This window comes from Pipistrellus kuhlii, unplaced genomic scaffold (genome assembly GCF_014108245.1).
Source record: "Pipistrellus kuhlii isolate mPipKuh1 unplaced genomic scaffold, mPipKuh1.p scaffold_m20_p_3, whole genome shotgun sequence".
Taxonomy (NCBI): Eukaryota; Metazoa; Chordata; class Mammalia; order Chiroptera; family Vespertilionidae; genus Pipistrellus; species Pipistrellus kuhlii.
Window position 1 is genome coordinate 9,838,373 of NW_023425529.1, and position 16,180 is coordinate 9,854,552.

Sequence of the window (16,180 nt, forward strand, 5' to 3'; positions counted from 1 at the left end):
TCTCCTTCTTTCCCTCTCCCTTCTGCTCTCTAAAAATAAAAATTTTTAAAGAGTGGTTCATATATAGTAATAGCTGTGGAAAACAGGTATGGATTTAGTGTAACAACTATATGTTATTTCTTTTTGTATTTTTAACTCCGTAGATATTATAATGTCAACATGTGTTTTGTTTCCTTTTTAATACCAAAGATTGATTAATCAGTATCAAGGTCAGTATTTCTTTTAGTACATTCAGGGTTGGGGGACAAGTTTTTGTGGTGTTTCATGTGTAAAATGTTTGTTTTCCTATCTACATGTGAATGTAGATAATGAAAAGTTGCAAATGGACATTTGTCTAATTAAATGCATAATTTAGCTAACTTTGAAAATTGGAAAGGAAAAATATTTTTTTCTTCCCATCAACTAAATGGCCAGCCAGTCCATTTGATGACAACTAAAAAAGAAACCAAGCTTAGCAGAATGATACACTGTATGAGCAATAACTTTGAGTTGGGATAAATGGGACTCAAGTGAACCCAGGTACCTCCTTCCTCGGCATTCTGTCTTATATCAAATGCAAGGATTAGATAGAGCTTTCTCCTGAGCAGAAAGCTGTGACAGTGGACCACTAGTCAGCAGCCCCTCAGGTGTTAGCTGTGCTTTGCCATGGCCTGAGCATCTGGAGAATCTAGAAACAGTTAACTTTTTCTAGTATTGTTGGCAAAGAATTACCAAATTTACTTATTCTCTGCTAAAGTCAATGAACTAGCTTCTAAGGAAGCCATGTGAAGAATTATGCCAATTTTACTGGTTATTACTTTTCAATATTCTGGCTGTCTTTGAACCCTTCCCAAGTTGCCTTGAAAGGTAGGGAGTTCAGAACCAATCATACTGTGTACATGTTTAATATTGAGAAGTTTTGCTTTTAAATTACTCTTTGCTATTTGATTTTTCTAATGTACGGTAGGTATGTTTGCTTCAAAAGCAGTAAACAGTGATTGCTAAGTTTGGGTTTTAGATTTCTTGTTTCCTAATGCATGATGAAGTTAGAACACTGAAGGAGAGGCATGTACTGGGCAGGTACTAAGTTAGATGGTGATCAGTATTCATTTGGTAATATTGTGTGTACCTGCCTTGATTCTTACCGATTTCTTCCACTGTTTCCATAATCATATGGCTCAGAATATTTTAATACTGATATCACTTATTTTTCATTATATTAATAGTTATCCTCAGGTGGCATTCAACTACCATAAAAGTGTTGAGTTGTGATTAATTTGATTCCAGGATCTAGTTATTTAACCATAACTATTTTTATTTATGGTGCTTATAATTTCTGGAGAAATGTATTTTGAATTGTGAAGCTCACTCAGGAGGGTTTGGAATTCTCAATCATAGCTGAAGAATTGTCACACACCAATAAGCTGTTGTACCCAGTTGTCAGTCTCTAGTAGAATCGTAGAAGGATATTCAGCTACTGTACCCTTGAATTCTTTGTTTTTTAATAATGTATCAGATAATTAAAATTAATTTAAAAATAACAATTTTTTAAAATAATTTAAAAGGGGAGAGTAAGTGAAACATAAAATTGAGAATGCAAAATAAACTTTTAAAAGTAATTGATAAGGTAATTCATTTAGGGTATTAAATTTATCAAATCAATTTTTAAGTATCAAATTATCTTTAAAGAGAATATATTTCTTAAGGAACATATTCTCTATATCATATTTTTGTCATAATTAAAATAATGGAGATAATGTATAGGACAGTTTGTCAAAAAGTCCTTTCAAGCCAAAACATGTAATTTATTATTTCAGTTTATTTATTTTGCTAAATGTAAAATTTACTTCATCTTTCTTTTCACTGTAACATCATACCTCTTTACATCTCTCCTCACAAAAGAAAGAAAAAGAAGGAATAAGCAAGCAAACACAGGGGAAAGAACTTTTAGAGGATAAGTTTAATATAGTTTTAAAATTCATAAGGGATTTCCTTTAAATGATATATACAATGGGAATCAACGAAGATGAGCATTTAGCAGGAAAATATTTTTAACTTTGGACTTGGATCTTTTATTCCAACTCCTTTACACAGCTTCTTACCTCTTACTTTAGAAGTTGTGACAAAAGGAACATTGCTGTTAAGGTTCATAAGGGAGTGTTTGAAAACATATACTAACAATGACAGATTTTATCCTTTGCAAAATGTGTGGTATAATTCTTGTACTCTGATCCAACCATAATGTTTTAGTTACACAACTTTGATTTCTCAGTGCCCACCTCTGCCAGAAATAGGGTACTTCACATAAAAATTTTCCAAATTAGTAATGTAAATTACGTAGTTACTTACTTACATTTACTCTTTTTAGAAGTATGGTGAATCTCACCATAAATAGAAATTTGTTTGGCTAAGATTGTGGTAGTTAATGGAAGGAAAAGTAAAGACCAGGGAGCAAATGAGCTGTAGTAAGGATGTAGACTCACTGCAGGAGGAAAGACGTGTCTTAGACACCATTTGCTTGAGGAAGGCGTTCTAGCACCCTGTTTGGATAAGATCTCAGTGTAAGCATTCATAACAGGGGGTGCACTACTGGTGTGGAAGGTAATGTGCTTTGAATGGATTGCAGCAATGTAAGATGCAAGAACAAACTTCATTTGAAAGTTAGGTAATTTTGTAATAAGGATTATTTTACAATTTGGAGAAAATGCTAATCTGTTTACTGTATGTTTTGAAAGGAAATAAAATAGATTTCAAAATATCTTATTGGGAAACTGAATGAAAATTATATATTCCTCTACCTGAAGATATCTACATCTTTTGTATTTAACTTAATGCTGCAATTTAAATAAATATCACCAGGACTTAGTACAACTCACTGGAGTTTTCAAAATAATTATAGTACAGCATCCCAACTTTTCTTTTTCTTTTCCTAGTTCAGGTACACAAATGACTTTTATTCAGTTAATTGGTTAAACCATGTGCTGATGGCACAATATCAGATTCAGGGCCTTTATTGTGGTTTTGTAGCCAGAGGAAATGCCTATTTCTAGCCATCTCTTTTTAAATAGATATTCATGATCTATAAGGACATTGAGTGAGTGATTCATAATACACCAAACTCATTACCATATTGAAAAACTAGTTCAAACATGAATGTTATTTGGTTTCAATCAGTAAAATTATCTTTATAATATATTAAGAATTTCATTCTTTTATTGCTGTATTTGGAGATATTTCTTTAGATTCTCTTGAATAGGTGTATATAAAATGAGTTTCCAAAAACTGAGTAAGACACCATTTGAACTTATTGCACTTTAAGTCATGTAGCTAATTCTAAAATGATTTGCTATGAAAATTCTTTTAAAGTTTCTATTCCTAGAAAACAAATGAATAATTAAATTTAGAAAATTCTAGTCAACACACATTCTCAACAACAAATATCAGTTGAGTGAAATGAGGCTTAGCAAAACTATAATGTAGCTAAAGTACTCCTAATGAAGCTATAGCATTAATTAGATTGTTAAAGAAAGTGTTTCCATTTTAGAGGTTGCTTTTATATTATAATGAAGGGAGGAAAAATTGGTCTTCCATAGCATCTAATTACTTTGAAATTCTTTAAAAACTTGAGTAACTACAAAATGCAAAGAACACATCATGTGCTTTTTTGGTCTTTAGCATCTAATATTTATCATGTTACAAGAACACCCAGGGGAAAAATCAATCACATGGGAAAATTGATTCAGCTATATTTTGAGTCACATAACAATGCATCAACAACTTTTTGAAATAATTTTTAATAGCTTTCTTGATAGGCATTTAGGTTACCCTTAGTTCCCATGCCTAAAAGGCACAGGTGAAACTGCTAACATGAATTTATTTCATGGATAAAGTAACAATAACTACCTTACCAACTTCCTGGGGCCCTGGTTGGGGCTGGTCTAATTTTTATCCATTTTATCATGGTTTATTCCTTTTTCTTTAAAGATATCTGATGCCCAGTGAAGAATTCTTTCTCCCTATGAAACTGATCTGTTGAAATAATCACTGAAAAGGGAATAATTTACTATTAGTTCCATAGAAAACAGTCAAGATGTGTGAGCTGCTTTTTTGCCCATATATTTAGGTTCAAATTAATGACCCTTGGAGGCAACAGTATCAGAGATAATTTTAGAGTTTGTCATTTTCTAAATCTGAAGTCTTTCAAAATAAAGCTTCTTTTTTTTAGATAGTGATATTCAGTCAACAGTGACTAAGAGATTTATTTAAATTAATTTTGTATCCCTTTACAGATAGCTTCTAGAAGGAGAAAGGATTATTAAGCATACACTTGCTTTTGTGTTATGGTTTATTGAGCAAATATTCATTATCTGTTAAATAGAATATTTCATATGAAAATGTTATCCTAAATATAACACCTTACTAAAATATTATAGAAGTCCTTGGGTTGAGCATTGACCCATTAACCAAGAGGTCATCAATTCAATTCCCAGTCTGGGCACATGCCAGATTTGCTGTCTGGATCCTCAGCAGGGAGCATGCAGGAGACAGCCAATCAATGTGTTTCTCTATCAACACTGTTTCTATCTCTCACCCTTCTTCTCTCTATATAAACAAACAAAAAACAATAAAAACATTTTTAAAATAAAATATCACATAAAATGCAGTATAGATATTTTTAAAAGAGCATTATTGAAAATCAGAAGGCAAAGAAATGATTGAGTCCATTCCACTAAGTTGAAATTTAAATAAAAGGAGCCTGATTGGAGGACTTCTTGCCTTTTTCCAACTCAGAGCATCTTTTCAATTCCTACTCATTCCCTCTCCCTGAAAAAAAAAGAGAAAAAAAAAAGTATTACCCACCTATCAACCCAATAGATCTTTTCTTTACTATTTTACCAAGTAGGGAAAAATCTTCATAAACTTCATATTTTCCATCTTTCAGAACTGAATTGTTGTGATTCAAGCTCATAAACCGAGAGGAAAGACTCAAATGTAAGGAACATTTTTTTGTTATTTTACAAAAGGAAAATCATCACTATTAGATTGAGTAAGAGGGTTTTTCCCCTTCTAATCTAAAACGTTAGGGAAAATTTCAACGTGGCTTATAAAGGAATTTAGTAGCTTGGATTTCATTAACACAATAACAAATAAATGTAAATATTGGCAGCCCTATAACCTCAAAACAGTTACTATGATATAAGAAACTAGGATTTAGCTATTAGTGTTGCCTTCGTAATTTCATTACTGTGGCTCCTTTGCACACTTTCTCCAGTGACGCAAATACAGACGTGATTTTTGGAACATCAGACTTATGGCTGCCTTCTCTCTTCTTCATTACTTAGGTTGGACAAACGGCCACAATCACTTGCCAAAAATAATCCCACAGTTCAGTAAACTTTAGTCTTGAGGTCTGCCGTGTCCTCCTTAGACCACCAATCGCCTTGTCTCTTGGAGATCAGAAATTGGACACTTCTTTTTGATGTTTAACAAACCAGACTGTTTCTTAACCTCTAAGGATGAATACAGCAAAACAAATTTTCTAAGCAACATCACTAGAAACAGGAGCAAATTCCTATGGAATGCATCCTCTCTAACAGACCAAATTATTTTTCTATCAAGCTTCATGATGTTTGTATTAAGCTGATGATAATGGTAAAGTCTCTAATAGGGTAAGATAATATAAGTTATGTGTATTTTCTTTTATCAAAATTCATATACAGAAATGACTAAAGACTCATCAAATTTTGATAATGTAATATTTGTATTATTTTGCTGCAGTTATCTTTGAGAAACTAAGGGTAAAAATATTATTTTAAAATATATTTTTATTGATTATTTTACAGAGAGGAAGGGATAGGAATAGAGATTTAAAAACATCAATGAGAGAGAAACATCAATCAGCTGCCTCCTGCACACCCCTATGGACGATGTGCCCGCAACCAAGGTACATGCCCTTGACCGGAATCGAACCTATGACCCTTCAGTCCGCAGGCTGACGCTTTATCCACTGAGCACAACCGGTTAGGGCTATTATTCTTGTACTATAACCAATCCCATGAAATTAAAGTTAAAATGGGGAGCTTAGTTAATTCCATCAACTTCCTGTTCCCTATTCCTCCCTTACCAGTTACCACCTCCCCTCAGCCCACCCTACACACACTTTCTTTGCTATATTTTAGGAAAGATTTTCAACCTCATTCCTTCTCCCTTCTGTTTTCTCAGCTTCGTAATTTTGTATAACCTTTCTAATGCTTTCCAGTGGGTTATGCTAAAGTATCCATTGGTACTTTAGAAGGATAATATGCTAATTAGACCAGGAGACCTTCTGGATGTCCTTCCGGACAAAGCCATGGTGGCAGGGCCGAGTCAGAGGTGGTTAGGAGCGATCAGGCCAGGACGGGAAAGTGGTTGGGGGTGATCAGGCTAGCAGTAGGGGGGCAGTTAGGTGGCAGGGGGGTTGCAGTTGGGTGCGATCAGGCGGGCAATGGGGGACAGTTTGGGACAAGAAGGCCAGTGGGGGGTGAGGGGCAATTGGGGGCGAGCAGGCCAGCAGGCAGTGTGGTTAGAGGTGATCAGGTAGGCAGACAGGTGAGCAGTTAGGACCTAGTGGTCCCAGATTGTGATAGGGATGTCCCAGAATGGAGAGGGTGCAGGCCAGGCTGAGGGACACCCCTCCCATGCACGAATTTCTTGCACCAGGCCACTAGTAATAAATAAATCACAGTTGCATTGGTAGAAAGACCTTATACCATCAAACTGTAGTTAACAGAAACTGAGAGATCTTTTTAAAGAAGTATGATGTTAACTCTACTCTCTTTTCCTGTTCTCCTTAGCACTTCAGTGTTTTCTTCTTTGAACTGTTTCAAACTTCTGACTTTCTCTGTTATACTGAATAAATGGCATGTAATTATCAAATAAATTCCCACCCTTGTCATTCAAGTAGACAGCTTTCTCCTACACTATTATATAACTTTTATTATCAAGTGATTATTAAGTATGCTTTATTTAAAAATCTCTGAAGTCTTAATTCCAGGTAATATATAGGGTATCCAAAAATGTATATTTTAACAACTCAATTTTGAAAACGTATTTTAATAAATATTGCCTTTATAATTATTCAAAGTGTGTGTATACATTTTTGGGATACCTATGTTTTAAAAATGGTGCAAGTTTTATTCTCACACTTACTGTATCCCAAATGTAAGAGTCTCTAAACATGGAATGAGTGCCCCTAAGCAAGTCTTACTTTTCTGTATTTCATTTATTGTTAAACTTCATAAGCAAACAAGAAGTCCAGAGTTTTATCTTCTGCCTTCTTTGTCATTTGCAGAATTCCTTGAAGATTGCCCCCATGAAACAGTATTACTTTCAGGAGTATGTTTTTAAGATAACTTTGTCATCTTAAATTTTATAAATTAGTAAAAATTAATCTGTTAAGACTTGGCTAAAATGAACACCGAAATGCATCGGTGTTCTTGTTACTTGTTTTCATCCTTCTAATATTTAGGATGCATTTCGGTGTTCATTTTAGCCAAGTCTTAACAGATTAATTTTTACTAATTTATAAAATTAAACATAACGGTTCTCAATCTAAGTGTGTAAATGGGCCTACAAATGACAGCCTTGCCTTAGCTGCCACTCAGGAGGGAGAGTGTTCCTGCAAACCTGCACGGAAGCCTTTGCTTTCCTATCCCCCTTTAGCCTAGCAAGCTGTAGGGAACGTGGACTTTCTCTTCCTCTGTAGCCAAAATAAAGGATGGTGGCTGTAGAAGACATCTTTTCTGGACATTTTTTTAAAACTAAATAATTAATGGGTGTAAAGAGAGCAGAATGCCTGAAGAATGGCTTTGTGTATAACACATCCAACAGTGACTTGAGCTTAATTCTCACGAGTGGCTGGATTCTATGACCTTCCTGTGACCTTATGCCCTATACATGAAAAAAAAAAAATTTAAATTTTAGCCCTAGCTGGTTTGACTCAATGGATAGAGCATCGGCCTACAGACTGAAGGGTCCCATCTTCGATTCCGGCTAAGGGCACATGCATGGGTTGCAGGCTCGATCCCTAGTAGGGGGCGTGCAAGAGGCAGCCAATCAATGATTCTCTCATCATTGATGTTTCTCTCCCTCTCTCTTCCTCTCTAAAATCAATAAAGTATATATTTTTTAAATAAAATAAAATTATAATATATTTCCTTATTTTATTTTTTTATTGATTTTAGAAAGGGAGGGAGAGAAATAGAAATATCAATGATGAGAAAGAATCATTGATCATCTGCCTCCTTCATGGTACCCCCACTGGGGATTGAGCCCACAACCCAAACATGTACCCATATTGGGAATCGAACTGAGACCTCCTGGTTCAAAGGTAGATGCTCAACCACTGAGCTACACTTGCTAGGCATATTTCCCATTTTAGAAATGAGGATTATAGTTAACAATAATTTGAACTTAATTTGTCAAGATCTATAGCATTTCTCTGAGACATGTAACTATGAAGACTCCTCATACTGAGTTTCATTCTTCAACTCCATTTTCCCTGCACCATTTATTGAAGAAAATGTCTTTTCTCTATTGAGTAATCTTGGCCCCTTTGTCAAATACTAGTTGACTATATATGCTTGGGCTTTATTTCTAGGCTCTCAGTTTGATCCACTGGTCTATTTTTCTGTTTTTATGAAGGAGGCATTTTTAATCATTGAATTATTATATTGTGTCCTTTGCTTAGGGTGTCCCAGTGATGGCAATAAGAAACAAAATGATATCAGAAGGACTAGACCCAGATCTTCTTGAGTAAGTAATTCTTCTAATATGATATTACCGCCGAGATGTTGAATTTATCAGTTATAATAAAAAGATTTCGAACTCTAGATATTTTTCCTATACAGTATTTTATAGTTGAGGGAACTACATTCATAAATAGTGTTACAAAAATGAAAAATCTATCCTATGTTGTTAAAACCAGCCTTTGCACATTTAAGGGCAGTTATAGTACAAAAGTGATGAATCTATATATCCAGAGAGGTGAAATTTGATGGCAATTTTGTTGCACAACAGTAGTGTCCTCAAGAAGCAGTGATGTTTTTCTCTCCATGCTACTTTTTTCTTTCTCTTTTTAAATTATCTACCAGATATTTGTTTAATACCTTAGTATATAGGAAATTTACTCTACCAAGATCTAAGTTGAGCCAGATTGAGACATAAATAGGGTAAAGTCACTATATGTCCACATTAATGGTAATTATGGAACTAGATGTCAGTTTTTGTGAGTTTTATAAAATATTTTTGAGAAATGCTGTAAATATGTGGCTCAGGAATTTGTCAAGAATTTATTTCATCCAAGCAAACCTAGCTACATAGCTCATCCTGGATAAATACATATCTTCATGGATTATTCAGAAGTAGTCTGTTTTGCAAGTATCTGGATACTTGTAAAAAGTCTTTCCAGTTTGGGATTTTGGTCCACCCCACTGTATTTAGCTGTGTGTTCCAGGTATTTGTATTCTACTAGCAATATACTGCTTTGTTTTTTTTCTTGGCTCTTAGCCCTTCAAGAAATTGTGTGTTTTGCATGTGAAACACCATAAAACAGTCTTTTTTCATATTTATCTTCCAAAATATGAAATTTAAGAATTTTTTAAAAGTCTACAAGAACTGGTTCCCAGCATGTGTCTACATTTAGTGCATATCCAAGTAGCTGAAGTCCAATGGCATAGACTGGTAATTTGAACTAAGGCATCTCTGGGATATTTGACATTCGTTCTGGAAATTCTTTCTGACACACACTTTACAAGCAGATGGATTGTGACATATTTTAGAATGTGACTTGAACGGATGGGTCCAATCCATGTTGGTACTCATTGACATATATATGTTATAAATATATTCAACATTGACCATGGCCTCCTTTTTGCTTCTGGAAATACACAGTAGACGAAATATACAGTAGAAAGCTAAAATGACTTTTAAAAGGCTGATTTTTTTTTTCTCTAGAGAAAATGTAATAAATAGAAAACTAGCAGCCCTACAAGCATCAACAGATGCTGACTCTCCACTCCTTTTACCTCCTATTGGCTTTACGTTATCCCTTGCCCAGACTAAACCTTCATAATTTTTTTATCCACATTAACAACTTGAAAGTCATCCTCAATTGTGCCCTCTTCCCTACCCCTGACTGCCAGTCACTACGATAGACTCATTTTTAACATCCCTTACATCAGACCACATACCTCCGTGCTCATCACTGCTTACTTCAAACTCTCATCATTTCTCACCTGAATCATTATTGTAGCTCCTGATTGGTTTCCCGTTTCTTTTTTAATCTGTCACTAAAGCTTGAGTTTTCTGTTAATACTTCATTCTTGCTTCAAATCTTTCTGTGACCCGCCATTACCTTCAGCATGTAGTCTAACACTAGAATTACATATAAATGCTTTTGTCATCAAGACCCAGATTCTCACTCGACCTTCATTTCTTGCCACTGTTCCATACCACCTCCATGGAATTTCCTTCCCCCATCTTATTGGCCCGGCTAAGTTCATATTCTCCAAGATTCCATTTAGGTATCACTACCCAAAGAAGTCCATGGATGACTACCGAGGGGAGAACTCCCAGTACCCCCAATCCTTCCTTGGTATATCTCACTTAGCAAATCTGAGGGTATGTCATTGTCTTTAAACGTTAAGAAACATTTGGTTGCAAAGCGGTGCCAAGTTTTAGGGTAGAATTCCAGTAACAGTTAAAACATCATCTTACACGAAAGCTGCTCCTCAACCACAGCCTGGAGCCGGAATTCTGACCCATTGCCTCATAAGTTCAGGCCATTGGTCACAAGGGGTACTGGTCAGAGTGGGGGTGACTCACTATAACCTGTCACCACCACTACTAGACCAACTTCAACGACACTTAGCCAGATATGAGAAGTGGAATCAACTGCCTAGTTTAAGAGGAATTCTAGCGTTTGGGGGATCATGTTTACCTAAAAGTTAAGGAGCCTTGCTCTGGAAGAAAGCTCTTGGCTGATGAAGGAGAAAAAAATGTGCCACCCAAGTGAAGAGTGTACTTTTATTTAGAATCTTAGGTACATAATAAGCCTCAGCCAAGAACTTTCCGTGAAAGATTGTTCTGTGTTCTCTTTTCTTTTAAAATATAAACTACACTTTTTTTATTAGCCTCAGATAGTAAGGCAGACTCATATAACTGTTAGATAAACTAGTCAAGATAGTCTGTACTGAGCAAAGAGCAAAGCTGAAATAAATACTCATCAGAAAATACGTTATTATTTGATTATGTATAAAATTTCAGTAGCTAAGAGTACATAATTTTAAACTAAAGCAGTGTAACATGCTAAAGGAGAAGAGAGCCTGTCTATGTTCCTAGAAAAATGTCTATCACTAAATTTCAGGAAGTCTATGAGACTGAAGTAAATGCTTGGTAATTACCAAATAAATGCAATTTTTAAGTTATTATCTTTAAAAATCCAAGTTTTCAAAAATATCAATAGTTGTATATAACCAATAGTCAGTCCTGTTAGTTTCCAATGCCACTGAAATAAAAAGATATGTGATGCATATAAGTACAACCAATGGACATAAAACTCTGGGGAGGAAGGGTATGTGTCGGAGGGAGGGAGGGGGGCAAAAAAAATTCAATAAAATATATTTAAAATAAATAAATAAGTAAATAAAATAAAAATAAAACAGTCCTCAAAAAAAATAAATAAATAAATAAATAAAAGATATGTGAAAGACTCAATTAACTGAGACACACCAGCTGGGCGAGAGCAGATCTTTGAAGTTCTCATAAAAAGAAAAAAATGTTTGATGTTATATATGAGGGTGGACATCAACTAGAATTAATGTGTGATGGTTTCACAATATATACAAATAACAAAGTGTATTATATTCCTAAAACTAATATAATGTTATATATCAATTGTATCTCAATTTTTAAAAATGAATGAAGACAAACAATGCAAGTTTGGCAAAGAAATTAAAAAATTGGAAATACTTATGTACTGTGTATAAATGATATAACCACTATGGAAAACAGTCTGGCAGTGCCTCAAAAAAATTTACCCTAGAATTACCATGTAATCTGGCAGTTCCACTTCTGAACATATACCCAAAAGTAAAAGCAAGAACTCAAAACATATACAAGGTGGGGCAAAAGTAGGCTTACAGTTGTAAGTACATAAAACACATAGTTTATTCTTGTATTATTATTTACTGATTATTGTACTATTTGCCATATGAACAACTATAAACCTACCTTTACCCCACTCTGTGTTTGTATACCCATGTTCTTAGTAGCAGTAGCCCAAAGGTGGAAACAACAATAGCCCAAAGGTGGAAACAACCCAAATGCCCATCCACAGATGAATGGTTAAACAAAATGTACTCTGTGCACACAATGGAGTATTATTCAGCCTTAAAAAGGAAGGAAATTCTGATACATGCTATAACATGGATAAACCTTCCGTTATGATAAATAAAATAAGCCAGTCATAAAGTGACAAACACTATATGATTCCACTTAGAATAGTCAAATTGAAAGACAGAAGGTAGAATAGTAGATGCCAAAGCCTGGAGGGAAAGAGTGTAGGGGAGTTATTACTTAACTAGAGGCCTGGTGCATGAAAATTCATGCACTGTAGGGGGGATCCCTCAGCCCGGCCTGCCCCCTCTCACAGTCCAGGAACCCTCAGGAGCAGGAGGCGGTCCAGTAATCAGGGGAAGGAAACACCCCCATCAAACCTCTGCTGCTGCCACTGCCGGCAGTTCAAGCTTTGGCCAGCCCTAGTTATCTGAGCCTCGGGAGGCCCTGGGCAACTGGGCAGCAGACATCCGAAACTTGCCTGTACCTTGGGCTGGCCCTAGGTGGCTGGGAAGCTGCAATCTGAGGCTTGCCTGCCCCCCGGGCCAGCCCCAGGCGGCTGGGGGACTGAGGGAACTGGGGGGCTCTGGAGGCAGGCACACAGAGTGGCCAGATCCACCTGGAGTGGGCCCGGCTATGCTGCACGTCTGCCACCTTGGTGAGGCTGAGGGTTTGGTACCAGCATCTTGTGGCTATTGGCTCAGCCATCTTTGAGGGTGTGGAAGTCAATTAGCATATTCCCTCATTGGCTATGGGCACCATTATCTTTGTGAAGGTGTGATGATCAATTAGGATATTCCCTCTTTATTAGATAGGATGGGTATAGAGTTTCAGTTTTGCAGGATGAAGAGAGTTCTGGAGATAGTGGCGATTATTACATAACGTGAATGTGAAATAAGGGACTATGTAAAAATCCCAAAATTGTGCAATTGCAGCGAAAACTTGTTTATATAACTTTTCCCTATCCTTCACCTATTACTACTGCTAAATCATCTGATGTCATCTACTTTTGCACCGCATATACTTTTGCACCCTACCCTCTAGCTATTGAATGACTTCCAGCTTCCTAATGTATTGTAGTATCATACCATTCTCATTTTTCTCTCTACTCAGATTCCCATCTTCACTTATTCCCACATTTTTTTGTTTCTGACAAACTCCTACTCACATCCCAAAACCCTTCACAAGTGTCTTCATCTCTCTGGAGTTTTCTCTAACCAACCCTAATAGAGTGAATTACTTTTCTTTTCACACGTGTCGCTCATACAACTGTGTTTGTGTATGTCATACTGTATAACAATAATTGATTCCATTTCTATCTCCCCCTGGAAATATCAGCTTGTGCAGGACAGGAACTGTTTGGTTTTCATCTCTGTATCTCTGGTACCTAAAACAGTTCCTGGCAAATAATGGGCACATGATAATGATTAGAATAATAATTCTACAATAAAAATAATAGAAAATAACATTTAATATTCTTATTATATGCCAGATATTATTCAATATTAATCACTTTACATTTAGTGATTTATTTTAATCAACACAACATCTAGTTAGTTGGGTACAGAGTGGTTGAATAGCTTCTCCAAAGTTGCCTAACAAGTAAGTAGCAAGACTATTTGACTTCATAGTCTTTGTTCGTAACTGCTATGCCATATAGTAGTATATATATTAAAAAGTGGTTACACACATAAACCAATTAATTTGAATGTTTCATTCTCTTCTAGGCCTAAGCTACTTTTACCCTTCTCCTAAGTAGTGTTTATTTTAGGGGAGTTGTATACATTGTTTTATTTGTTTGAGTTGCCATAGATACTAATGTAATTTGGTGTAATAGATAATTTTTGAAATTTCCCTCTGGCAAGTTTTTCTTTTTTAAGCAAAGTGAAGACAATAAGAAATCAACTATTGAGCAAGGAGAAACTTACTGGGAAAATGTGCCTGGTATTCATGCCCACTGCTTCTAGAGTTCTTGCTTCCATAGGTAGTGAAGAAGACTGTGGTTCCATGTTAGTATTTTAGGCAGACAGAGCATCAGTCAACACCTAGAAATGCTGTGGCCAGCTTTCACATTGTACTCTATTGAGTGCATGTGATTTCCTCTTAGGCAAAATCTAAAATTGAACGGGTTTATATGTGACGACTAGAAAGCAGTGCCAGTATTTGTTCTGTGTAGTAGTTTTCCAGGTATGACATTACAAATATAAGCCAGAACTCAATCGTAATTTTTAATGAGTAAATAACAGTAAATAATGAACTATGTATAGTAGTTATATGTCTTACAAAGAAGAGTTGCATTTGTGGGTGTTCCCAGTCTTTAATAAAATCAAGGGGCTGAGGGAGACATAAGTGGTAGATTTTCATTATTAGGACAGAGCAGCTGTATTAATCCTCCTCTCTCTTTTTGTTTCCCCAAAAGTATACTTTCCTCACTTAATTCTCCTTCTTGGTAGCAGGGGCATGGGCTGAGTGTAGTGCTCCCAGGTGAACTGAATGGTTTACTGACACACGGTGGAGCCTGTCTAGTTGTCGGTTTTAATGACAGTATTAAATTTTATTTTGTTTTATGATAGCACAGCCTTGCGGAGTTGGAGTTTAACCATCCTCATATCTCCATGTTGCACATAAATGAAAACATTCAACACAATGCAGAACCTTTGCCCCCACCGATTTTCTATATTGCCTGTGTTTCTGAATAGCCACTCTTAAACTCTCTTCCACTTAAAAACCTTCTCGCTGCAGCTTTCCTGAGCATGAAGGTTTTCCCTTTCTTTCCACTGCTGGCTTTTCTTTCTCTGGACTCCAGGGAGACTGGCTGTGGCAATGGCCCTGCCAGTCTCCCCTGATCGCATCTCTGTCTATAGCTCATCTCCATGGCAATGAGAAGCATGAAGTGCTGCAGCAGCACACTCTGTAAGCACTGGAAAAAGAAGACAGAGCCAAGGCCCCACACAGGAAAGGCACTTAATCCCCACAATGCTGGAGACGCCAGGGAGAGCGCGCTGCGGTGGCGAGTGGGAGTCTCTCTCAGTTAAAGACGCAGACTTAGCAGATTTATGAGCAGCAATATTCAAGGATGAACCTCATTTACAATGAGTAAGTGCTTTTTTCAACTGGAAAAACCTTTAAAAATGTTTCCCTTCTCTTTCAGGAGGCCAGATGCTCCAGTGCCTGATGGAGAAGGTGAAAAAAATGCAGAGGAAAGTTCAGATAGTGAATCCTCTTTTAGTGACTAAGATTAACTTTGATAATAACTACAGATAACACGTGTAGGCGTACTTTATGTTCTATCAGAAAGAGAGTCTGAACTTGAACTCTTTGCCAAAACAACATCAAATGGCCAGATATTCATCACCAACCTTCCTCAGTGTTAAAATTGTAATAATAATAAAGCAGTTATAATCTGGCAGTATATCTTGTTACCAATTGAGGACCCTGACCTGGAAAATAAAATAACCTAAAAAAGTTAAATCAGTGCTACCAATACCAAGATGGAATATTGCAGAGATGTAATGAGCATTTAACATAAAATCAATGTGAGATTAGTGATCAAAAATAGACTGCATGGGCTGGCTTTAGCTCAGCGGTTCCTTCGCAGCAAAAATAGACTGCAAAAAAAAGTGAATTTGGCTGGGTAAATTACTCAGTTTTTGTGACTTTTAGCATGAAAGTATTATGTGCATTTGTATCATAAAAGTTGCTAAATTTCTGGCAGAAAGTAATATTGAAGTTTTATGTGACAAATTAAAGCTTATATATCATATATAGTATGGATATGGAACTTATTGGTATTATTTATTAGCTTATAGTGTTTTTTGCCTCTTCA

The 16,180-nt window shown here is 35.9% G+C and overlaps 1 protein-coding gene and 1 non-coding gene across 7 annotated transcripts in view; both read left to right on the forward strand.

Moving 5' to 3' along the window:
• Positions 1-15,921, forward strand: part of WASHC3 (WASH complex subunit 3) — a 41,727-nt gene extending 25,806 nt beyond the window's left edge. For all 6 annotated transcript variants that reach the window (XM_036457265.1, XM_036457269.2, XM_036457270.2 and 3 more), the window contains 2 exons: positions 8,708-8,772; positions 15,506-15,921. In XM_036457265.1, the coding sequence (XP_036313158.1) occupies positions 8,708-8,772; positions 15,506-15,590 (150 nt within the window). In that variant the 3' untranslated portion in view covers positions 15,591-15,921. The remainder of the gene's footprint in view (positions 1-8,707; positions 8,773-15,505) is intronic.
• Positions 7,791-7,916, forward strand: LOC118731103. The gene has a single exon (XR_004991796.1). It is a non-coding gene; the product is annotated as a small nucleolar RNA SNORA11 (small nucleolar RNA).
• Positions 15,922-16,180: the final 259 nt, after the last annotated feature.